At 37.8% G+C, this 26,985-nt stretch overlaps 1 protein-coding gene across 1 annotated transcript in view; it reads right to left on the bottom strand.

Annotated features, from left to right (window-relative positions):
- Positions 1-9,274: 9,274 nt before the first annotated feature.
- Positions 9,275-26,985, bottom strand: part of POLD3 (DNA polymerase delta 3, accessory subunit) — a 48,658-nt gene continuing 30,947 nt past the window's right edge. The window contains exons 8-10 of the mRNA XM_074214569.1: positions 23,270-23,382; positions 18,920-18,998; positions 9,275-10,525 (exon numbers count right to left, since the gene is read on the bottom strand). Of these exons, the coding sequence (XP_074070670.1) occupies positions 10,323-10,525; positions 18,920-18,998; positions 23,270-23,382 (395 nt within the window). The 3' untranslated portion in view covers positions 9,275-10,322. The remainder of the gene's footprint in view (positions 10,526-18,919; positions 18,999-23,269; positions 23,383-26,985) is intronic.

Raw genomic sequence — 26,985 nt, 5'->3', positions numbered from 1 at the left:
TTCTATGCAAAGGTAGGGACCTAGAGGTATAGAAAAATATTGCATAAACTTTCAGGTTTGGGGGTGTCTAGGTGGCGTAGTGGATAAAGCACCGGCCTTGGAGTCAGGAGTACCTGGGTTCAAATCCGGCCTCAGACACTTAATAATTACCTAGCTGTGTGGCCTTGGGCAAGCCACTTAACCCCATCTGCCTTGCAAAAACCTAAAAAAAAAACAAAACAAAACTGTCAGGTTTGATTAATGTACTGGTTAATTTTCTAACTTTTTTGTCTGATTTGTTACAAGGTTTAGCATTCTGGGTAGGGGAGAGGAAGGAGTATATTTAGAAATTTAGGTGAAAAAATAAAAGGCACAAGTAAAAATTTTAAACAAATTTGATGAATGAGATTGGCAACCAAGAAAATGCTGTCCTTATTTTTTGAAAAAAAAAAAAGTGGAGGAGGGGAAGAATGTGTTCTTTCAAGTATAACCTGGTGAGTGTGACTTCAAAAACCATTAAAAAAAAAAAACCCACTTTAGTAAAGGGAAGATTTACAAGAGAAAATGATTTTTTCTCTGTTAGTTCTCCTACCTGTCTTGACTGCATCAGTTTACTTCATTGTGTAGGCTCTTCATCCAGAACCAGTTCACTTACTGTGGGTGTTCCCATGCTCAGTACTGGACCCTCTTCTTTTCTACCTCTGAATTTTTTCAGGTGATTTTATCAAGGATTCAATTCTTTTCTCTCTCTTCAAGTATTTCTCAGATCCCTCCAGGCCAAACCTCTTTTCCTGACCAATTTAACATTAAAATACCAGAGCCAACTGGCTGCATAGTAGAGAAGACTGCTGGTCCACAGCCAAATCTGGTCTCAGACACTAGGTGTGTGACTCTGATTAAGTCATTTAACTTCTATTTGCCTCAGTTTCTTCAATTGTAAAATGAGGATAATATAATAGCAGGGTTGTTGTGAGGATCCACTGAGTTGACCTTAGTAGTGTCTAGTAGTAGGAGTTTAATAAAAGCTTAACATCTTATCTTCTCTACTTATTGGTCATCTCAAACTAGATGTTCAATAGACACCTCAAACTCACATGTTCAAAACTGAACTTTCTTTGGACCAAAAACATCTCTTTTCTGGATTTCCCTATTATTGTTGAGGTTATCACCATCCTCCCAATCACCCAGACTCACACTACCTGCCATCTTAACTCCTCATCCCCCCTTCTATCCAATCTGATGCCAATTCCTTTTGATAATACCTTTGTTTCATATTTCATACATATCCCTGTCTCTTCTCTAACATTACCAACATACTGAGGTCAGCCTTTATCCCTTCACCCTTGGATTGTTGCACTAACCTTTGGTTGGTTTCCCTGTCTCAAGCCCTCCTCTATTCCAGTCTCCTTTCAACTATCAGAATGACATTCCTAAAGGGTAGGTGAAACCATGTCCTCCCTCTCTCCCCTACCCCCTTATTCCATAAATTCCAGAGGCTCCCTATTACCTCCTAAATCAAATATAAAATCCTATTTAGCTGTGAAGCTCTTCATAACTTGGCTTTTTCCAACCATTCCAGTCTTCTCATACACTTCTCTACTTGCCCCTCATCTCCACCATAGTCTGAAATCCAATAATATTGGCTGCTTTGCTACACCTCCCTCAGACTAACTACATATCTCAACTCACATTTTCATAGGTTCCCTCAGATCTAGAACTCTTTGTCTCCTGGATTCCCAGTCTTACTTCAGGTCTCAATTAAAAGTCCTACCTTCACGGGTGGCTAGGTGGTGCAGTGGATAGAGCACTAGCCCTGGAGTCAAGAATACCTGAGTTCAAATCCAGCCTCAGACACTTAATAATTACCTAGCTGTGTGGCCTTGGGTAAGCCATTTAAACCCATTGCCTTGCAAAAAAAAAAAAAAACCTAAAAAAAAAAAGTCCTACCCTCTGCAAGCCATTTCCAGTTCTCTTTTATGCTATTCAGCCTCATCTCTATTTTATCCTTTTATATCTAGTTTGCATATAATTGTTTTCATGTATTATTTTCCCATTAGATTATAAATTCCTTGAGGGCAGGGACTCTTTTTTTAAAATCCCCAGTTAAATCCCCAAGCCTTGGAATATAGTAGGCACATAATAAATGCTTGTTGGATGGTTGATTTGTTACTTATATGACTGGTGATTTTCTCTAACCAGCAATTTTTCCTTTTGAAAAGATGGCTCCACTGGTATATTGGAGGAATGGTATTAAATATAGGCTACCTAGATTTCACTCAGGCTTGGACAAAATCTCTCAGGCTGTTTTAGTGAACATGTAAGAAAGATATGAACTGAATAGATGAATTCAGGACTGCTTAAGTGACTGGGACAAAAGTGCTGATTAACTCATGGATGTCAACCTGGAAGGAAGTCATTAATGCAGTTCCAGGGAGCCCTATTTAATCTTTTAATCATTCCTAATTTGAATGAAAGCATAGATGCTAATTATCAAAATCTGTAGCTCACACAAAATTGGGAGAGAAAAAGATGTCATGTAACAGAATTGTAATCCAAAAGGATCCTCCCAACAGATCAGAATTAAGGGGTCAATTTATCAAGGTGAAATAAACGCATATTTCAGTATATTCATTAATTCACCCATTTGGATATTCCCCCCTCAATTATTAAAAATAACCAAGCCATACATACTTACTCATCTCATGCAATCCTAGCCCTTATTCTCTCATAAATCCCAAATTTTCCTTTCCAGCTCTCTCTCTGCCTCACCCCTCTCCTCCACCTTTTCTTTGCTCTCATCAAGACCTCCAATCTCTCTACCCTTCAGTGCTTTCTCAGGTCGGGTTGTTATAAGGTTAAGATATTTGTAAAGTATTTTACACCCTTAAAATGCTAACATATGCTAGGTATCATTATTAGATGTATGGTGGACATAAATCTACTACCATACAGCATGCTACCAGTCACTGATATTGGACAAATGTAAAGTCCAACACTGAGGGTCAAGTTCTATTCAACAAACATATATTAACCACCCAATTACAAATGAAAAGAATTCCTACCCTTAAAGAATAACATGTACATTCTACAGGGGTATATGATATACACAGAAAAACATAGTCTTGAAAGAAAGAGGACAGCAAGATTTGAAGGAAGACCAGGATTCTGGAAAAGCATCCCAGGCATGACAGACAGTTTGTGGGAATGTAGAAAAGGGTGTCAAGTTTTAGGAACCATGAGTATACTAGTTTGGCTGGAATGTAGTTTATGAAGGAGAATCGTGTGAAATAAGGCTGGAAAACATTTTTTAAAAATCAACCACACAAGTACAGGATGAGGGAAATGTGGCTAGACAACAGTTCTTGTGAAAAAGATCTTTAAATATTCACAGAATTACAAGATTATTTTTTTTAAACCACAATATCTGATCCAACTCATATCCCCAAAAAAAGAATCCTTACTACAACATAACTGATCACTGATTTTGTGGAATGCGCTTCTGTTTGTATAGACTGAAAACTCAAGGAGTCAACAGAAAAATATGGAATACAAAATAAGGTAGAGGTAAGGTACAGAAACTGACAGACAATATGATCACAACAAATTGTATTAGAAGTATAATCTATAGAATGAAGGCATGACAATCCCACTTAGATTCTACCCTGGAACACTGCATTCAGTTGGGGTACCATATTTTAGGAAAGACACAGACAAGTTGGATTCTACCCAGAGAAGGATGATCAGGAGAGTGAGGGAATTCAAAACCATGCCACAAAAGAAACCAAAGATATTTAAACTGGAAGGCTTGGGAAAACTAAATGGAAAGAGAAGGACTTTCCAAGTATTGGAAGAGCTGTCATGTGTGCTGTTTGGACAGATTTCACCCTGATCATAAAGAACAATTTTCTAACAATTAGTTTTCCAAAAGCAGAATAAATGAATTTTCTCTGTTGGTCAGTTATTTGTGGAGACTTGTGGTATAAAGTTAGAAGGTATATAGAGTTTGGATCAAGGAACTCCTGGGTATACAGCACCTCTCTAGATTTATCTCGCTTTACTGTTCTATCTTATATTTACTACCCATATGATCTTGGGATGAGTCACTTTTAACCTCAATGGGCCTCAGTTTATTCTGTAAAATGAAGGGTTTAGACAAGATGGCTCTCAAGGTCCCTTCTGGCTCTATGATTTGCTATCATTTATTATCACCTGCTTACTGGATATCATCACATAGAGGTTCTATGGTCATCTTAAATTCAACAAGTCCAAAATGGAATTTATCATCTTTTCTCTCTAAACCCACCCCTCATTTTAAATTCCTAATTTCTCAAGGGTGCCACCTTACAATCTCAGCCATCTTCAAATCTTCCCTCTCCCTCCATCATTTGCCAATTCTACCACTGTAAGATATTGCACACTTGTCCTTTTCTCTACACTAAGATGGCTATCTCCTGGTTCAGGTCTTTTCAGCTCTTGCCTAGTAGACTTCAAAGGCTCCTACCAAGACTGCTAGTTTTCAGGATCTCCCTATCCAATCTGTTTTCTACACCCAAAATAGCCTTCCTAGTACATACCTGTCTGCATCACTCCATTGCTCAGAAATCTATAGCAGCTCCCTCAGGGCCTGTGGATTAAAGCTGTCCTACTTTTCTAGGCTATTGGCACTCTATGTTCTGGTTCAAATGACCAAGTTATTGTTCCCCAAACTCATTGCTCCAACTTCTACTACCTATGGTGCCTCTCACAATGTGTCTCTTATACCCAGGACCTACTCTTTTTCTCCTCTTTATAAAATACCTAGCTTCCTTCAAAGTTCAGCTCCTGCACCATTCATTGCCTAGAAGAAACCGTTATGCATCTCCATAGTTGTTAGTACCTCCTCCCTCTTCTTGAGGCCATCACATAGACAATTTCCATGTTTTTATCTTGAGAGAAGACTGATTTTTATTAATTTTATGGCCCACAGTGTATTATACAAAGTGCTTAATAAAAAATGGGAAGATTGGATTGGATTGCTCTTCTTCACTTAAGCTAAACTTCCTCCAAAATCTACCCTAAATCTGAATACATAAACTATCTGTCCTCCCTGACTTTGCTGACATCAATTCCAAAGTCTAGACTGTTCCAGTGAACACAGAAAAGGGCATCACATAGACATATCTATTTCCAAGTCTCATCTTGAGTGCAGAAACTGATTTTTATTTACTTTATATCCCATAGCCTAGCAATGTATTATAAGAATCAAGTGCTTAATAAAATTGAGAAGGTTGGATTGTTCTCCCTCACATAATCTATACTCCTTCCAAAGTACCCTAGTCTAACCCTGCGTACATAAACTATCTTTCCTCCCTGACTTTGCTCACACTAATTCCAAAGTCTAGTTTGTTCCAGTGAACACAGAAAAGGACAAAATAAGTTAGAGGAGGACTATCCATGAAGAACTCTTGCAATAAAAGAGTAATATTTCAAGAAATGAGGACACAAGCAAGAGTGGGTGGGGGAAAAATAATTAGTCTGACAGCATTTGGAACTTGGAATGGAAAAGAAATTGTAGGGTCAAGGTGGGATTACTAGATGAAAAAAGTAGGAGATCAGAAGTCTTACCAAGTTTCTCTGGCTAAGGACCATGGCAGGCAGTCTGTGGGTGGCCTACATAGATGAACATTAGAAACTGGCCATAGATACACATGAAAAGCAGTGTCATTTAGCAGGAGCAACAAGATTCAACCTTTAACACAGACAGTTTGGGTACAATGTGCCCTTCAGAAAGGGCATGGTGACAGCCCTAACTAATTTATAGGGCCTCCAGGGTACTGTCAGGACAGTAACTCAGAAAGCAGTACTACCTCTCAAAACACAACGAGCCAGCCTCTGTTTCATGGTGGTAAAAACTGTATTACAGCATCCTCAGATCCTGTAACCAATGAAAGGAGACAAGTTTACCCAAACGACTCCTGACAGAGTACATTTCTGGCAAACACAATACCATGCACTCATTCTGCCCATGTCCTGAGGAAACTATTTAGCTTCCTTATATGGCTCTTCTATTCTGCGCTGTCCTGTACAATAACGAATGCCCCTGCTGGAGGAACAAAGATTCTCAAGAAAGAACACAATTTTTCATGTCTCATGCTAGGAGTTTGTGTCACTAGAGAAAGGAATACCAGGAAAGTGGAAAGAGAGAATAGGAATCAGCCTTCACCTCTAGGACCTTCCTCATCCCTTTGCAAAAAAGGGGGAGGGGGAAATTCTTGCACTCCCTACCTTAAAAGGTCATTTCAAGAAAGATGCTAACTATAAAAATCTAAGTGGTTCCCAGGTTCCTTTTTAAGGTGGTGTGGTATAATGGAACAAAGAACCAATCTGAAATCAAAATATCTGGGGCCAGTCACTACTCCACCAATACTTGCTTAGCTAAATGACTTAAGGCAAATCATTTCATTTTCTGGGTTTCATTCCTCTTATCCACAAAATGGAGCCCATAATACTTTACTACCTCTACCTCATTGGGTTGTCCTAAAGAAAACAATTTATAAGTGGGTAAGTACTATTGAAATATGAGCTGTGGTTAATTTTACTATGATTTATTTCACTAGAAAAATTGGCCATGTTAATGGAAAAGTCAACAAAAATACTACAATCTTGTAGGCTGATTGCTGGGATAAAAATGAAAGTAGGTAAGTTGTAAAACATTCATTTAACCTCATTAAAACTTACCATTTCATTTTCCCTATATATGATATACCTTTTATTAAATGTGCATTGTGTCAACAACAGTCCTTTTAGAATATTTGTTATTACTCAATAATTGCATGTATTCAGGACATAAATTCACTTACAGAATTCTCAGAGGAGGTGGTCAGGGGAAGGGATGACAAAAGTTATCAACACATAAAATGTGCAACACATACAAGGTCCAATTTAGATAAACGAAAATTCAAATAGCCACTGAGAAAAAAACACACTCCATTACATTCTACTGCTAACTATATGCCAATGAATTATTTCCCACCCCCATCCCCACTTTTTTGAAATAGGGGAAAAACTCTCTCAAATGTATGCTGGACTTATAGCACTTGGAGGTTCCCCAAACTTGTGTCACAAAAACTGGGATTATCTTTGCTTTTAAACCAAGGATTCTTTAAGGCTTTGTGTATGACATGGGCCTCTTCAACTGTCTGGTAAAACTTATAGACTGCTTCTCAGAATACAAAGGATGAACAAAGGAAATTAACTATAACAGTGCTGAAGTTTCTTCCCACCTCCACTCTAGTCCCTTCCAGCTAAAATCAGTATGTTCCTTTTTAGGATTAAAAAACATTTCTTTAAGATTATAGAGTGAAAAGCTAAAAAAAAGGATATGAACACATGAACAGACTGTCCAGACAGGCTAAATTATTTGCTTAAGTTCACAAAGCAAGTCAGTAGCAGAACCAGGACAAACTCGTGTTTCTGATTCCAAATTCAATATTCTTTCAATTAAGTCAAGCTTTCCATGGATGCCAGGCTAATCTTCCCAATGGATGGATCTGGCCATCTCTTTCTCCATTGTTTCATCAAGGAACCTCTATAACTACTCCTTATTGCTTAGCCTCGATTTTAGGGTCCTCCATAATCCAGCCCAGTTCTACTGATCCAATCTTAATTCATCCTAGCAATTAGCACAGAACCTAGAAGACCTTTAATAAATATGCTGAATCAAGTACTTACTCCCCCCGATGGTCTTTCCTCCAGTCTAATTGTGACGGGTTACCAAGTTTGCCTTCATGTGTTAAATTCTTTTCATCCTTTAAAAATCATAACTCAAATATCACCTCTTTCAGGAAGTCTGGTTAGGACTTTCTCTCTGTTATGTATTTCTCAAGGACAATTTTGTATTCATCATCTGTGTGATACAAATGGATTATATCCTCTATAAGATCCACGATAGCTGGGTCCAAGTCTTTTCTGTACTTGCTTCCTTCCTTAATACTAAGCACAGAACTCTAGAAAGTATAAGAACTCATTAAATACTTGTTGACTTAAAGACAAGGGTCAAAAAATTTTCCCTATTTAACCAATCTTTAGATTTCTAGATGAACAGCCAGTATAATGCTTTAAAACAAAGCAGCAACCAGCCAATGACCTTGGGACACCCTCCAGGCAGGGCTAACACAATGTCTGAGGACATGACAGCAAAGAGAATGTCATCCTAAATGAACTAAAAATGATGCTAGTTGGAATGAAGAGGCATCCAGCAGAGCCACAAAAAATGACAGAGGGGGCAAATAACTTGTCTCTCAGACCGCAGGGTGTGCAGTTTTAACTTTTATAAACTAAAAACAAGTCTGCCTCCTGTTAAGAGTTTAAATAACTGCACACGTTGCTGCTGTCCTGTCAAATTAAACAACACATTAGACAACTCACAGTTTAAATCATTTTTAAAAAACAAGCTCTCAAATTTATCAAACTTGTATGAATAACATGGTACAGTATTACCTTAAAAAAAAAAACCTCAAGTTGAGATTACTTGCTAAGCTGTTTTTACAAGGGGAAGCTTTGTAGACAGTTCAATATTTAGGGAGCTCACTGAGCATGTAACAGAGATCACAGGATTTGTGCTATCCCAGCAAGACAGAGCCCCTTACAGAATAGTTTTTCTAAATCAGGGATCAGCAATCCTAGTACAATGTTCAAATGACTTAGGCTACTTAGTGGTTTTTAATTCAATGTTACTGTTTAGAATAAACTTTTCACACTATAATAAAAATAAACATCACAACAGGCTAATCTCTTCAGAAGTAAGGGTCTTTGTAAAAGCTTGCTCAAAACTCCAGGTTTCCCATACTTTCTGAACAAAGGCCCCATTCCCATTAAGAAACAGTTATGGGATAAGCCAACACTTACTCAGCTTGCTACACAGGCCTCAATATACCAATGTCCTTATACATAATGCCAAAATTCACCCTGAAAACCTCTGGTCTTAATAGTGCCCCTAGGGGCTACTTTGGCTGGAAAGCTCTGGGTGACGGTTATTAATGAAGCTCATTATGAAGCTTGGGGTCAGTTATAACCCTAACCTTAAATAGCAGACAGCTGATTACACTGCCTACTACCTCAGCCACTGTAATGATCCTTTTCAGGACATAAGCACAAAGTCAGACGTCTCGAGTCCTGTTACTCAAGATGGGGAAGACTGCCCTGCCAGCACCATGTATGTGTCTCACTGAAGTTTATTGTTAGCAATTGCCATGCTTGGTTGAGTCCATTCAGATTACTCCATTAGCCTTAAGAGAAATCACTTTAGAAAAAAAAATTACAGGAAATGATTTATTGTTTCAAGGGATTTTCCCCTCAAAAGATCAAGTTAAAATGTTCCCTTGCTTTTTTGATCTGTGTGTATAGTTTTCTCCTTTTAGCCTCAGTGACCCTGTATTCCTGGGCAAATACCCAGTGGTGCCAAATTAAGTCCAGAGGGACAACACGTCTCTGTGTCTCTGTGCTTACAACATTCCCCAGCCTGGGGTAGTTGTATTGAGATGTATTTCCTTCAGAAGAACAAAAGTTTTTCACCCTCAATGCCTGTTGTTGTAGGAAGGCTCCTCCTTAGCTGGGCTGCATAGGTGCTGAGAAAGGAGGAAGAAAAAAAAATTAAAATCACCCGGCACAAGACACACTGTGTCAGGAACATGATGACTTCAGTGTTCACTTTACTGCCTTTTTGCAGAGTCAAATACAATCATAAAATGTCTTTGTGAGCTCTGCCTGGGGGCCTTCCCAAACCACGGGCTGTGGGCAAAGGGCTAGTTAGCTTTTGTGAAGAGGTCCCAACATAAGATGTCTGTCTCCTGGTCCAGAACTAGGTGCCAGAATACTTTTTAGTGGAGAAAAAGAGGATGACAGGGAGACTTTTGTTACAAGGCTGTTAGTCCAATCAGGATTTAAAGGTAGAAAGAAAATCTTTTCCATTTGGGGAAGAGAATTCATTCAGTGAAGTTCAAGGGTATGCCCCAAACAAGTAGGCAGGTATTAACATGAACATAAATGGGGCAGAAAGATAGGGATAGGAGGGCCAGGATACGTGAGCCATTAGAGGACTTCTTGAATAAGTCTGTTACCTGTCTCTCCTGACAGAGAGTAGATCATATTCAGACAGCACAAAGGCTGTGCTTGAAACAGAATAAAAATGTCCTCAGAAGGAAGGAGCTTTTGAAATGTCCACTTGTCCTTTGCTCCCAGGAGACACCCTTTCAGCCTGCATTAAGGAGCTAGATGGACTCACTTACACAGTAAGCAAGCCAGAGCTGATGCCCCTTGTGAACACATGGAATGGCAAGGTCCGCTCCTCTGGAGGAAGAGGCTGTTTATTTCTTCTGGAAGAAGCCTGTAATGGACACCTGCCTGTTGGCTTTGCCAGGAGCAGCTGCCCCCTTCTTGAGGCCCTTTCGCTCCTCCTTGGGCTCCTTCTTCACAGTCATGGAGGGGGGTCTCTGAAAAGACGTTGTCTTCACCTTAAACTCTTCTTCACTATCTGTGCAGGATTCACTTTCATAAGTCTTTTCTGTCACTGTTGTTGGAAAAAGAATGAAAAAAATCATCACAAATGGCATGGACTAAATGATCTTGAAATTCCCTCTTCCATGTCTAGAGCTTGTCAGCCAATAAGTAGTCAGTCAATAAACATTAAGTTCCTACTATATTACAGGCATTAGTCAAGCACTGGGGATACAATGAAAAGCAAAATACAGTTCCCACTCTCAAGGAGCTCACAGACTAATGGGGAAGACAACATGTAAACAAACTATGTACAGGATCAGAGGGAAGCACTAGCATCAATGGAGACAGGGACAGTCTTTTTGCAGAAGATGCAATTTTACCTGGGACTTGAAAGAAAACCAGGGAAACCAGGAAATAGACACGAGAAGAGAGAGAGTTCTAGGAAAAGCAAAGAAACCAGTGATGTTGAATCACAGAATATGCACACATATGAGTATGTGCATGTGTGTCTTTGTATGTGCCAATGTTAAAATGTAATAAAACCTGAAAGGTGGTGGAGGGGATGAGAAGATTTTGTAAGTTGAACATCACTGATCATAAAGATGATAGGGAGTTGACTGATAAAGGAGCACTGGAGCTGACTGAGAAGGGGCTGCCACAGTCAGACCTGCACTTAAGGAAGGCAGTAGAAGATTAAGCTGAAGTGAGGAGAGATTGGTGGCAAGTAGACTAGGCACAAAGTGATGAGGAGGTACACCAGGATGAAGGTAGTGTGAGAAAAAAGAAGGGGAAATAGAAAGAGACTCTAGAAGGTGAAATGGATACATTTTAACCACAGATTAGATATGCAAAGTAAGAAAAAGTGAGAAGCTGAGAATGACTGGGAAGATAGTAGTATCCTTGACATGAATAGGGAAATTAGGAAGAGAGAATGGTTTTGAGCGTAAAAGCAATGAATTCAGTTTTAGACATGTTGTTTCAAGATGTCCAATAGGTAAGTGGAAACATGAGAGAGGCAGTCAGCAGAAAAGCTGGGAAGAGAAAGGAATATCTGAGACTCATCTGTATAGAGATGATAACTGAATCCATTGGAACTGATGAGTATACTCAGAAAAGAAGTATAAAAAGAGAAGAGAGTTGAGGATAGAACCACCTTTAATGGGCATGACCTAGATGAAGATCCAGCAAAGAAGACAGAGTAGGAGCAGTCAGAAAGGAAAACCAGGAGAAAGCAGTGTCATAAAAACCTGGAGAGAAGAAAATGTCAAGAAAAGAGAATGGTAAGACAGTGTCAGAGGCTTTAGAGAAATTGAGATGAAGATTGAGAAAAGGCCATTAATGATATTTGGTTATTAAGAGATTTAGTAACTTTGGAGAGTCATTTTGGTTGGAGAACTGCAGAGTTAAGACAGTGAAAGAAAAAGAGGGTAACACCTATTATAGACATTGATGACTTTCTCAAGATTAGTCTCAGAAAGGAGACAAGATATGGGATAATAAATAGCTAGAGAGAATGGGAGGCTAAAGGGAGGGTTTTTTCCCCCAAGGATGGGGGAATCTTTCAAGTTGGCCTATTCTACTTTTAGGCAGATCTAACTATAAAGACATTTTCCTTTCCATTAGAAGTATCTTAGCATTTTCCACCTACTTCTTCAAGTTCCCCTATGAAGCCAAATTAAACAAGTCTACTGCTTCTTCTACATGGCAGTCCTTTGAAAACCTTAAGATAGTTATATTTCCCCTACATTTTCTCTTTTTCTTCTTCAAACTTAACAGTTTTAGTCCCTTTAATCAGACTTCATATAGGTCTGGAGGTCTCTCTCATCAGCCTGTTCACCTTGGTCTGGACTCACTCCAAGTTTTTGTCTTTTATGTTGTAACGTAGTACTCAGAAATCAATACAATACAGTAAATACAATCTTCTTAAAGATATATTTAAGAAAGGGCAGGGTAGGGGTGGCTAAGTGGCGCAGTGGATAAAGCACTGGTCCTGGAGTCAGGAGTACCTGGGTTCAAATCCAGTCTCAAACACTTAATAATTACCTAGCTGTGTGTCCTTGGGCAAGCCACTTAACCCCATTTGCCTTGCAAAAAAAAAATAAAAAGGGCAGGGTACAGAAAGTTTATCTACTCCCTTGGTCTGGTCAGCATGCCTACATCAATCCATCCTGGGAATAGCTTTATTTAGTTACTATGTCACATTCTTCATAGAGAGATTACATAGCCCATTAAAATCCCCAGATATTCTTAATGTGTTCCTAGAAAGCATAATGATAGACCAAAAAAGATTATAAAGGCCAGTTATAGGAGAAAACAGCATTCCGTACAAGATAGCTGTAGCAAAACAGGTGACTGAAAAATTTATAAAAGTCAAAGTGAATAGGGGGTGTAGTAAGGCTACTTAGAGTAAGGGAGATAAACATGGGAAAGGAGCTGTGATTACCAGAGTCTGTTTGACTATCCTAGTTTCCAAAGGATTTATCACTAAGAGGAGGAGTAGCACTGAATTTTGAGTCAGAATACTTGGATTTACAGTGCATCTCTGCTACTCACTACAAATCACTTAACATCTTTGGGCCTCAACTATAAAATGAAGAGCTGGACTAGATGGATTCTCAAATCCTTTCTAGACATAAACCTGATTCTATGGTAAGTCAATGACTAGTTCTGCTACCTATATGATACTTCTTTTACTGTAGAATAAGGGTTATTTATTTTTCTGTAGAAGAAATTCAACACCAGATGATCTTGAGGATTCCTATTATTTAAGTTTTTCGTTCCAGGATCCATTATTTGGCTTCATGACCATGACCTTCTAGTGTCTAAATATCTTCCACCTAATCAGAATTCAACCCTCCATCTGACCTAGGAGCATAGTATCTGCCTGCTCCCTCCTTTTCTGGCTAAATACTGAGGGCTTGACCTATGTACTGTCTATTAAGCCAAACTTCTAGTCTACTGGACACCTACGTCCCTATACAACCTAAATGACAGAGAAGACAGCAAGAAATTCTAAGTTAAACATCAGATGTAGGATTAAGAAATCTACATTGTGATACTGAATCTCTATGACCTTGGGTAAGTAGCTTCCCCCCTTTGGGGTCTCTATTTCTTTATCTATAAAATGTGAGAAATACAACAGATGATCTCTAAGGTCCCTTCTAGGTCTAATATTCTATGAATTTCTCTATTGAGATCAAGAGATAACTCAGCAAACCAAATGTTTAGTTTTGGGTTTGAATCAAGCCTCAGAACACAAAAATAGGAAGGGCACACCTGGATTAGAAGCCATCTCTCCTGATTCCTTATTCTACTATCCCATGCTACCTTCTTTCACTAGAATTCCTCTGGGAAAGTCCACTGAGTACCCCCTCCTGCCCTTGGCCCAGTACACCTCTCCCAATGGAGTTGACAAGCTCATCAGCTTCATTCTGGAGAGTGGGTTCTAAGAGTCTCTGCTTGTTCTCAAAAACTTAAGTTCATTTCTTGACTCCTGTCACTTGAGAGAGCAGATAGGGTAAGACAAGTCAATCTATTTTTAGGGATTCCCATAAGGATTGTGCTGGTGTGCTTTAACAATGCTGAGCAGGCCCTTACATCTCACTACTCCACTTGGTCAATCAATCTGATTGGCTTCTGGAAACTGACCAGGACCTGCTTCTGTTAACTCAGCATCTATGTGGGTGCTTTTAAGAACATTATGAGGGGAGAAGGGAGAGCAAGTCTCTAAGGTACAGTATAGAGTTCCTCTCTGAATTCATGCGATTCTATATTCAAATACAGCAGCTGACAAAAAATTATTTGTGCTCTCTAGTCAATTAAATCATTACTACATGGAATCAAAGAGCTTACATGTGTTTCTGGCTGACTCATTTGCCAACCTAACTTTAGGGCAGTGCTGGAGGAAGTTACTAACTAGTCAGGACAACATCACTTTGTCAGGCCTCTATTCTACAGAGTATGCAATTCTTCCCTCCTCTAAACTCGTAGAGGATTTGCTACATTGTGCCTTGAACTTTAGTTATTGATCTTTGTATCTTCTCTACTACGTAGGGGGTTCCGGGAGGCTGTCAAACACTTTTGTTCTTCTCTGTAAAGTGGACCTCAAAGATCCCCAAGCTGACATTTGAGGCATCATGAAGCAGAGTTGGAGTCAGGAGGCAAATTATCTTCTCTGAACTTCAATGCCCTCATCTATAAAATAGGCAAAACAGTATCTGACTATCAAATTCAATAAACTGTTGCAAGGAAAGTGCTTTGTTAATCTTTAAGCACTATATAAACAGGAATCACTCTTCAATATATGCAATCTAACTTTTTATCGAAGCATGAATCTCTTCTACAATATCCCTGAAGGTAGTCAGGGTTTTCCAACAATAGAATTGGCATAAAGTAAGACGTTTTTGTTTTTTGTTTTTTTTATCATGGACAATTCTCCACAGAACGCTTTGGAGAGTCAGATCTTATTATTTACATGGGAATCTGGAAGGTGATCTCTCCACTTTAAGATATCATGACTGGGATCAGTTACATTACCTCTGTATGGATAATTAGTCCATGATCAATCACTGGAACCTATACATTTCTCAGAATGTGAGGGAACTTACTACTTTATGAAATAGTCCATTCTCACTACTGGGAAATTCTACTTGTTAAGTTCTTAGGAAGCATTGATTTCTGCTTCCCTTCAGCTCCCATCCAAACATTCTTCCTTCTGGGTCTGCATACACTGGTATATAAAGGTACTTTCCTAAAATATGAAATGATAGCTGAGCATCCAGGGCACAAGTTCTAAATTATCTACTTCCAACACTAAGAAAAGCAAAAAGTGAAAACTCTTTAATAAAAGCTCAGACCTTACAGATTAAAAGGCTTTTGAGTTAGAAAAAACAAATCATCAAGTCCAAAGAGGTCCAAAATAATTTGTCCAAGGTCACAGAAATATTAAGTGATCAAGACATGATTTGAACCCAGGGTCCTTAGGATCCAAATCCAGTGGTTTTTCTACTAAGCCCTAAAGATGAGACAACAGCCTTCTGTAGCTAGTAATACACTCTGCATATGTTGCTTTTCTAAGCTGCCATAACAAGGCATCATTTGTGTGGATAACATCTGATTTCTTCCACACTGACTAGTTTGCAAGTAAGAAATCCACACGACTGGCCCTCCCCTTTGCCCTGGGGGAGGGGAACTTTCCAAATACATCTCAGAGGGCTAACTTCCCTGCCTCTGCTATTAAATGAACTAAAAAGGAAAAGCTGGCCATTTAAAACTACCAAGACAAACTTTGATCAGGGACAAGAAAGGACAAGCCCCCTTGTGCTGGTATGTTTGGAACAGGTTGAGCAAAGGGAGAAAAGCAAAACTCCTTCGTTGATAACAGGAGCCAAGATGCATTAGGTTAAGCTCTGGAAACAAACATTTCAGGAGGGAAAAAAAATTTCTAATAGAGAAGCAGTTTTCATTGTTGCATCCAAGGCTCTTAACTATCCTGTCTGGATTGAGGAGTGCAAAAAGGCCCATAGCGTGCACCTGGCCAAAACTGAAGGGCTAGGTTTTGAACAAAGTCACAAGTAATTAGCTGCCACCCCCCAGTGAACTCATTTCCCTCACATGGCCATGTTTTATTTTGCTTCTCTTTTTGGCATTAGGAAAGAGGAGAAGGTCTGGCCTGAGTGTGTGTCCCATCTCTATTCTCCCTTTTTTCCCTAAAGGGGGAAGAAGACCAGAAAGTTTAAAAACAAACACACACCCACATACAACCATTAATGATGAAACCATATTGCTTAAAAAGACACTGAAATTCAAAGTCTAGAAACTGAGAATAAGTTTTAGTAAATGACAGATACTTTTTTCTAACAGTATATATTTCAAATAAAACTTAAAGGGCATTTCTCCAGGAAGCAAATGATGCAGCAGAAAATGGATGTTGCTGAAAGACTTAGGATCATAGGATTTAGAACTGAAATAAACAGGTCATCCAGTCATTTTTATAACCTGAAGGAAAAAACTGAGACCTAGAAAAAGTTAAATAATATGGTCAAGGTAATGAGTAGCTTAGTTAAACAGCTTCCTTCCAAGAGAAAAAGTCTTCTGTCCTATGGTAGGGCTCCACAGAAATCTGAATTTTAAAATGAAAACTAGAAGGCTGAAAAGAATGTCTCTGATAGAGTTAAATTGAATTAAGTGGCAAGGGTACTAATTATGTTAATAAATCAGCTTATATTTACATAGCACCTTGTGCAATACACTTTTCTCACAATACAATTATAATACTTGCTCACAATTATGATTTCTGTCTCACAGAAGACCCCTGGAAGTTAGGGTCAAAGAATTAGATGAAGGCAAACTAAAGCATCAAGATCCCAGTCCTTAGACTCTATGTGTGACTCTGTGCCTATACCACACTGACTATACTAGATCTGTTAGATCTAGGAAACCTGGATTATTTGAACCAAGGTAAGTGGAAGAGATACGAGCAAACCCTCTAACGCTCCATATGTAGAAATAATGGAATATAGAAAACTTCACAGAGTATCAGGTCATTAAATACTATTACAACCAATTCTTTGTTATTGAAGAGAACCACAGTAACCAACCAATGATTGAAGGCATGCTTATTATAGTGAGGGATATCCTGTGCAAGGTTTCCTTCTCACTTGCCTTTATCAGAATATTTCACCCCACAGTCTGATTTATAGAAAACATGATTATCTGGAGGTTACTGTAGGAGTCTCTTGGTCTTAAATTAGTTTTGCTTCCTCTCATATCAGCATGGCACTATGGAGCTTCAGCAATGGTGGGCAAACAGCAACATGTACTATCCACCTGTTTCTTGATGAACTGTCAGTATAGTCTTTTCCTCTCTAACCTTTCATCTTTGAGTTTTGAGCTACTCATCAGTATGATACAACTGGCAACAGTTTTAAGACCAATGTCAAACTGCCATTCATAGAACTATAATGCACTGCTGTTAGTACACTCCCTAGAGCTTGATCTCACCCAATGCCACCAGAACCACAATACTTTCCAAAGGCAAGGGCCTCTCTCAGGGTGAACCCATTTAAGAGTGGCCCTGCCCTTTACAAAGAAAAGAGAATTCTCACTGGACCTTCTGGCTGACTGTTCTGGGATTGGTAGTGTTACCACACTGGACATACCTCATTGCATCTGTCTCCGCCACTCTAGATTCCAAGATCTGAACCTGACTCCCTTTCCACTGGCTGAGGGCAATAGAGGCATCCACTGTCCCTTCAGAACAGCACTCATCTATTTCTCAGGACCAATAAGTCCATATTGAGCTGCATAAAAGAACTCATTTTTGAGCCTGGTAGCTGAACTGTGGGAAGTCAAAACCTGGCTTAAGAATAACTGGCATTCAACTTGCAGACAGACTAGGTTGAGACCTTAGTTTAAGAGTTAAAGAGCTGGGGCGGCTAGGTGGTGCAGTGGATAAAGCACCGGCCCTGGAGTCAGAAGTACTTGGGTTCAAATCCGGTCTCAGACACTTAATAATTACCTAGCTGTATGGCCTTGGGCAAGCCACTTAACCCCATCTGCCTTGCAAAAAAAAAAAAATACCCTAAAAAAAAAGTTAAAGAGCTGTAGAACCATGAACAAGTCATTTTTAAAAAGAGTGAGGCTTTGAGAGGCTTAATGCAAAATTCAATGCAGCCAAAATTACATTCCAATTGTGTAAAGGTCTTATTATTCAGAGGACCAAGTAAAGCCAGCTCTCAAGGAGGGCAGGGTACTAGCAGATCCTCAACTAAATGACAAAGGATTCTTCTAGCCAAGGGCCAGGGATGCTGGGTGGACTGTCACCTAAGGATCACTCTGGTGAGCTCAAAGAGGCTCATTCATCATAGAAAAGTTGGTCACTAGTGAAGCTTTTCCATCTACTAAGTCCTAATCTACAATGAAAGAATCACAGTTCCTTCTAAGTACTTGAAGGACTTAAGAGAATACCACTCTAGGTAGAAAGAGTAAGATTACTCAAATTTCTTTCCTCACAGGGTGATGTGAAGAGAGCCCCTAGAAAAATGAGCTACTATTGTAACATTTTTGCTATTTTGTTTCATGATCCCTCAAAATAAGAATACAAAATCAAAGGAAAACTAGATGATTGAGATGGAAGGAGAGTTGGATTTGGAATTGAAACCAAATCTGAACTTATGTGATCATGAGCAAGTCATCATCTTTCCTTGCCTATAAAATGAGAGGAGTGGACTAGTTGACCTCTAAGGTGTTACTATGTTTTAAGGCGAAGATGCTATAAAAATCTTCTCCTTGAAAAAACAAATGAAGGGGGAAACAGGAGAAGATTATTGGTCATACAATTTCCTGTCGACTCTTACTGACTCACTGATAACTCAGCTAATCTCAATGATACGTTTAAAAACCCATGCTATTCCATCTTGGTACCAGTCTTTATTTCTATATTTGGGGACCTCACACCTCTTACCAATGCAACCTTCCTCATCCTGAAAAGTTCTGGATTTCAAGACTCTCTTCCGTTTTCTTTTCTTTTCTCCACTTGTGATCTGCAGGATCAAAAAACAACAAAGTGAATATCTAACTCAAGGCTGTCCAAAATACAGTCTGCAGTAGATTTTATACAGCCCACTTGTGGGTTTTAATTTTCACAAGCAAGAAATTAAATAGTGCATGGAATGTATATTAGATTTTGTTAAATTTCTTTGGTGTTTTTAAGCAGTATTATGGACAGAGATATTGCATGGAATTTTCAATTGATCTGTGGGGTGCATTACATTTGTACAGTGCAGACTAGTCAGTATGCACCTATCTTTATACTGCTTTGTATTGTCACTTCTTTGTGTTTGCTTTCATGCTTCACACCTTCACCTAGCATATTGATGACATATGTTCCCTCACTTTCGTTAAAAGTACCATGACTTTTCAAACTAAGGTAAGACTACAGATTAACTATTTGTGTACTGTATTTTTTTTTTATTCTGGGTGCAGTCTTCAAATAATTGCTTTATTTCAATGTGGCCCTAAGGTAACCTAAGGTTGGACAGCCCTGATCTAACTGATAGATGAACAATCACAATATGTCCTCCAGAACCATGAAACTCAATTTGTGCAACACTAAACTCATTATCCTTTCCTCAAAACTAAAGTTTTCCAAATTTTCTTAATTCTGTGGTGAAGGCACCTTCCTCTTTCCTGTCTCATAAGTTTGTAAATTTATTGATATTCTTTTCTTCTCTTTTCTTTCATTTAACATATCTAATTAGTGGCTATATATACATCTCTCTCCCGATCCTTTCATTTTATTGGCACAGCTACCACCTTAGCTCAGGCCCTTAGATTCCCTTGCATACCTTCATAATAAGTCTCCTTGCCTCAAATCTCTCCCTACTACACATTTGCTGCCAAAGTGATTTTCCTCAAGCATAAATATAACCAAGTCATTCCTCGATTCAATCAACTCCAATGGCTCCCTACTGTCTCAAGGATAAAATATAACTCCCCTTTTAACTTTTTAAAAAATTATATAAATACTTTTTACAATTATATACAATAGTAGTTTCTACCAATGATTTTTTTTTGCAAGATTTTAGGTTTTACAATTTTTCTACATCTCTCCCTTCCCTCAACAGAAGGCAATCTGATATAGTCTTTACATTTGTTTCTATGATATGCATGGATCGAAATTGAATGTGTTGAGAGAAAAAAACGTCCTTAAGGAAGAAAATAATAGAGCCAAATTATGTAGTACATTAGACAATTTTTTAAAAATTGAAGATAATAATCTTTGTTCTTTGTTTAAACACCATAGTTCCTTCTCTGGATACGGATAGTATTCTCTCTCAAAGATCCCCTTAAAATTGACCCTCATTATTGCAATGGAGTGGGCAACTCCATTAAGGATAATAATCATCCCGTGTTGTTGTTAAGGTGTACAATGGTCTTCTGGTTCTGCTCATCTCATTCAGCATCAATTCATGCAAGTTTTTCTAGGCTTCTCTGAAATCCCATCCCTCCTGATTTCTAATAGAATAGTGTTCCATCACATACATTTACCACAATTTGTTCAGCCATTCCCCAAATGATGAACATCCCCTTGTTTTCCAATTCTTTGCCACTACAAGCTGCTATGAGTATTTTTGTATATGTGGGGTTTTTACCCTTTTTCTTGAGCTTTTCAGGGTATAGACCTAGCAGAATAGGTACTGCTGAATCTAAGGGTATGCACATTTTTATTGCCCTTCGGGAATAATTCCAAATTGCTCTCCAGAAAGGTTGGATCAGTTCACAATGCCTTAGTTCACAACAATGCCTTAGTGTTTCAGATTTTTCTCATCCCTTCCAACATTGATCATTGTCCTTTCTGGTCATATTGGCCAGTCTGAGAGGTGTGAATTGGTATCTTAGAGGTGCTTAAATTTGCATTTTTCTAATCAGTAAAGATTTAGAGCAATTTTTCATATCACTATAGATATTTTTTATTTTCTCGTTTGAAAACTGTCTTTGCATATCATTGGGGAATTGCTTATTTTTTTTTATAAATTTGACTCAGTTCTCTGTATATTTCAGAAATGAGTCCTTTGTCAGAAACACTAGTTGTAAAAATTGTTTCCCAATTTACTACATTTCTTTTGATCTTGGTTAGTGGTTTTGTTTGTGCAAAAACCTTTTAATTTAATGTAATCAAAATTATCCATTTTGTTCTCTATCACTTCCTTGGTCATAAACTGCTCTCTTTTCCATAGATCTGACAGGTAAACTATACCTTATTCTCCTAATTTGCTTATAATATTGTCTTTTATGGCTAAATCCCTTTTAACTTTTAAAATTAAAATTCTTTTAAAAATTCTGGTTCTAACCTTTCCAAATTCATTGGTTATTACCCAATCTTCCCCGCCCCTGTACCTCCCTGCCCAAATCCAAACTACTGGGGCTTTTCTCTGTTCCTTACCTAGCCTACTTTGGTTGGTTACTGGTCATGTTTATTCCTAGAAAGCACTCTCTTATCACCTTCACCTCCATATAATTGCTCTGAACCTTTACAATGTAGTTCAAGCACTACTTTCCACACAAAACCCTTCTTAAGGTTAGATGCTATAACCATCTCTCCCAGAATATTTCGTCTATATTCCATCTATACTGATGTGTCCTTGTCCTCTTTCCCATCAGGAACCTCAGGTGCCTGAGGGCACAGTGGTTGGCACATAGCAGGCACTGAACAAAATTTGAAAAATTTGGAAAGCTGATAAGAGGATGAGGAGAGGGATGAGATTAGATAACAGGGAGACCAAACAGGAGAGCATTGAAAAAGTCCAAGCAAGACACAACAAATTTATTGAAAAATAGAAAATAAGAGTAGAAAGTAGATATTTAAATTTTAGAACTTGGCTTAGAAAATTTACGTTGAAATTCTAGCTGTCAATTATGAAGTGCCTTTGAATATTTTAAATAACTTCTTAGAGATTTAGCTTCTTCATCTGTCAAGTGGGGGATAATAGAAGAATGTGTTCTGCTCCTCTCATAGACTTACTGTGAGGGTATTTACATTAAGTACTTTATAATCCACAAAAGAGGAGGGAGCACAGGACAGTGGAAAGAGCCCTGAAGTTGGCAGTTGAAGGTCTGGTTTTCAAATTCTTACTCTACAAGAGCAATATGTATACATCTAGATGAGCAGAACCAGAAAAACATTCTATACCCTAATAGCAACATGGGGGTGATGATCAACCCTGATGAACTTGTTCATCCCTTCAGTGCAACAACCTGGGACAATTTTGAGCTATCTGCAATGGAGAATACCATCTGTATCCAGAAAAAAGAATTATGGACTTTGATCCAAGACCAAAGACTATTACCATCAAATTAGAAAAAAAAAAGGTATTATATTATAATGTAATTTTACTATCTCATATTTTATATTTCTTCCTTAAGGATATGATTTCTCTGTCATCACATTCAACTGAGATCACTGTATAACATGGAACCAACATAAACACTTAACAGAATGCTTTCTTGTGGGAGATGGGGGGAGGGAAGCAAGAATGGGAGAAAGTTGTAAAACTCTTTCTTTAAAAAAGATGTATACATCTAGATATATACTTATTAGATGTATGACCCTGCATAAATCACTTAACTATGTGAGGTCTCAGTTTATTCATCTGTAAAAAAATGAAAGGAGTTGGACTCCATGGCTGCTAAAGACTATTCCAGCTGAAATCTCTAAGCCCATGATCTCCAAGCCTATAAAATATCAGTATCAATTATTATTCTCTTCCCATCTGCTAAATTCTCTTATAGGAGAGCTGTCAGGATGCAGTTAAAATAAGGCAACTGAATTTGCCCTTTTTTTACCCCCCCCTTCCCCCACTACTATGTCTTTTGGGCAAGTGGTCATTCATAGCAAAATGGATACAAAAACTCATGTACAGATCAGCTCATTTTCCCTTGCCAAAAACCTCAATCTAAAAGAAGGGAATATGTATAGCAAAATTCCAGGAACAGAGGGCAGACAGCAGATCTACATCTATTTAAGGGCATGTGAGTAGATAATAATAAAGGCTTTCTTCATCTGAAGAATAATTCATGATGATAAATAAGGAAAGCTTATACTATGCTTAAATGTTCACAAAGCACTCTCCTCACAATCCTGTGGGGGTCAGTAGTGAAACCATTTTACAAATGAGGAAACAGATTTACACTGGTGACTGAATTATCCAAATGCATATAAAGTGCAGCAGGGACAAAGCTATGGAAATTTTAGAATCTCTAGTGAATAAGGCACATTGAAAGATAACAGCAAGTCCCAGCCACAGATATTTACCTTGATGGAAGAAGGCTCTGGCTCAGTCTTCGGGGCTGGCTCAGGAAGGGGAGATTGAGGAGGACCTGAAGGTGGTGACTCAGCTTCATAAGCCCCCGGAGAATCTGGTACAACTACAATAAAAACCAAACAAATGAGAACTGAATGCACCCTTCAGCAAACAATCTTCTGCTTACACCTGACTTTATCAGGTCCAATAATGGGATTTCTGGTCATTTCTTTTAGAAATTACACGTGTTAGAAATGATGAGTTGATTGAGTTTAGAAAAACATGGAAATGGAAAAACTTGCATCAAATAATGAAGAGTGAAATGGACAAAACCAAGAGAAGATTGTCCAAAGTAACAGTAATATTGTTTTAGGAACAACTCTGAACAACTACAAAGGATTTATAAAGGAAGATACTATCCACATCCAGAGAAAGAACTGATAAATAAAAGCATGTATAGTATAATTTTTACAAAAATAAACATATTTGTGCCTAATGGTAACCTTCGAGGGTAGGGTGGGAAGGAAGAGAGAAAAATAAAATAAAAAGTGCACATCAGAGAACAGAAGAAAACACTGAAACACAGAAAAGCAGGGAAGTTGTGAAAATTATGTATAGTTTTTATTATTACAGCTTTTATTAAAGAAAGAAAACATCATGATATGGAAATTCATGGTTTTATAATGATTCCTCTTCTGATGTATACTGTATACATGGAAATTTTTTTGTCTTTTTGTATTTAGGTTAAAAATTAATTTTAAAAATTCTAAAAAAGAAAAAAAGGCATGTTGTTGGTATCATACAATTAAAAACAAAAGTACACAAGTATTTTTCCTCACCAATCAGAAAACAAGGAGATTGTACATTTAAGCTAACCTTTGTCTATGTAAAAGGAATAAAAATAAACAGCACAATGCACTAAATAGATGCATGCCACTGGCAAGTATAGTATCCAATTTTTCAAAATAAGACCTATTTGAGGTCTTTCCCCAATGAGGATGACATCACCATCTGATTATGATTGGAAGCTGTGAGTTTCTGAGTATTTTCCTAGTCAAAACTCAAATTTATAGAATGTCATATATGAATTAAAACCTATATATATATTAGAACATATGAACTAGATTGTCAGAACTAGAAGGGACCTTACCATATAATATGCTATATAAATGTCATCTATCATTATTATTATTATTATTATTATTATTATTATTACTGTAAAGGGAAGAGACTTTAGGAGATCATCTAGTCTAAATTCTCATTTTTACAGGAGAAAATTAAGCCTGGAGAAGGGCCATGAAATGGTCAAGTTCCATGGCTAGGAAATAGCAGAAAACAGCCCTGAATTCAGCTCTTCAAACTCTAAGCTCTTTCTTTCCTCTGTGTTCCTGTGTGAAGAAGTCTCTCATGGTCCCCTGCTCTTCTACAAGAAGAATGTTCTACATTGAGATTAGAAAGAGAGAGAGATTGTTAGGGGAAGATGTGGTTGATCAGTCAATCAGTAAGCACTTACCATATGCCATTCTCTCTGGGTTAAGTAGGGTCTATAAGGAAAGGCAAAAAAAGGTTGCCTGCTCTGAAAGACCTCACATTCCAAAGGAAAAAACAATATGTAAATAATTATGAGTACATAAGACTTCTGCAGAGGAAAATTAAATTAATCTCAGAGGGAAAGCATTAACTTATGGGAAACCTTTCTACAGGAAAATGAAGGTTGGTGTCACAGAAGAGATTTCATTTGTTAACAAATGTGCAAAGCCCATGAGTGAAGTCAAAAATCCTCAACTGACCTATTGCTCAATCAGCATAATGAAATTTTTGGACAGGACAGTGTAGCTGTTTTGCCTCACCTGCTCCCTGAATCTCATGCCTGCATTCAAACTCTACACAAAATCTGGATCTACAATTCTCCCTACTGATTAGGTTAGTCAGTATTAAAAATTATGACCATGCAGGGCAATAGGCCAAATGACCTGCAGAGGTGAAGGAGATTGAGCAGCAGCCAACATGAAACCATAAATTATCTACTGCAAGTATGAACTAAGACAGTAAACTTTGTAATAAAAGATAATAAAAGATACAGAACCACAATGGGATGCTGCCCAGGACATCAAACTTTAAACAGATACTACAGAATAAGGAATTCAAGTAAGAAAAAAGGAAAACAGAGAACCAAATGACATTTCTCTGAAGGTAAAGGTGCTAAAATGGACAAAATATAATATTTTTGTTTTATTTTTTTCCCAAGAGGGGAAGAAAACATATTACATGACTCTTAACTATAACAATTTCTCCTGAGAATTTGGAACACATTTTGGTTTTTGTTTTTCTAATGTGTCACTTATTAATGTATATTGGTAATCTGTAGTCGAGTCCCTAGCACAGTGTTCTGCACAACATTGTTGATTATGGATTGCTGAGATGATTTCTAGCCAAAAGGGCTGCCTGAAATAGGGAAATAGACTTGGTTCCTATATACTTCTCTAGCTAAATCCTCAAACTCCCACCAAACTGAATAATGATCAGTGACTTCTTGTGTGCCCCCAAATGCCGAAAAAGTTAGCTAGAAGATCAAGGGCAATAAGAAAGGGGGCAGCTGTCCAAGGTAATCTCCCAGGGCAAAGAACAGTCAGACACAGGCTGGAAACACTAAGGACTAGCAAAGCTCTGTGTGTATGGAAGCAGAAGTGAAATCCCAAGGTAAGGGTTTTGGAAGCTCAAAGAGAGAAGGGACAAGTGGGGAACAACCCAGTGAGGCAACACTGAGAAAGGGCTCCTTAAACACTAGAATAAATAACTAATAGTTCTATGAGACAGCAAGAAATAAAAGAAAATAATTTAAATTTTTTTTTCTGAAATGTAAGAAAATATAAGGACACATAATTTTAAAAGCACTGGATTATCTGAAAGCTGTGACTAAAAGAACTCTGAACAAATAGCCACACATTTCAAGAAATTATAAATGAAAACCGCTGATCTATTAGAATCCAAGGACAAAGTATAAAATAAAAAGAATCACTCATTACCACATGGAAAAAACCCCAAAAGGAAGTTTTAGGAACGTCATTTCCAAAAATGATTCATTTCAAAGAAAAAAAAAATACTATCATTTTCCAAAAAGAAACAGTTCAAGTAACTAACTATGGCTGGTAGCAAACAAAACCTGGCCTCTTCTACTAAAAACCAGAGTAGATTTTGATATTAAAATATTCTAAAATGTAAAGGAGACCTAGGTTGATAATGAAGAAATGCAATCTGATGAAAATGACCAGAGCAGAGTAGGAAATCTGGGGAAATAAATAAATAAAAATAAATGAAAAAAATAATTTTTAAAAAATAATACGTTATAAAGTCCTTTAGGAGTTTCTTAAAAATTATTTCATAAGGTAGCTACTATTATTATTCCCATTTTATAAATGAGGAAATTCAGACTGAAAGATTATGTGACTTTCCTCCAATCACATGACTGTTAAATGAGAGACTACATGTTAAACTCAGGTCTTTCTGACACCAAATCTTATCACTTAGAAATACAAGAATCCAGAGAAATCTAAAATGCTAAATTCATTTAAGCAAATGCAAGTAGGAAGATAAAGAACCAATACTGTAACAGGAGAAAAAAAACTAATTTCCCTTCAAAAAGCTTAATGTCTTCAAAAACAAAAAGGTTTTTAATGGAGAGGGGGAAGGAATGGAAAAAGAAAGAGAATTTATATTGTTTATTATG

The sequence above is a fragment of the Macrotis lagotis genome, chromosome 1 (assembly GCF_037893015.1).
Source record: "Macrotis lagotis isolate mMagLag1 chromosome 1, bilby.v1.9.chrom.fasta, whole genome shotgun sequence".
NCBI classification, from domain to species: Eukaryota; Metazoa; Chordata; class Mammalia; order Peramelemorphia; family Peramelidae; genus Macrotis; species Macrotis lagotis.
Note: the sequence above shows the minus strand (reverse complement) of the source record. Positions and strands in the feature narration are given on the sequence as shown.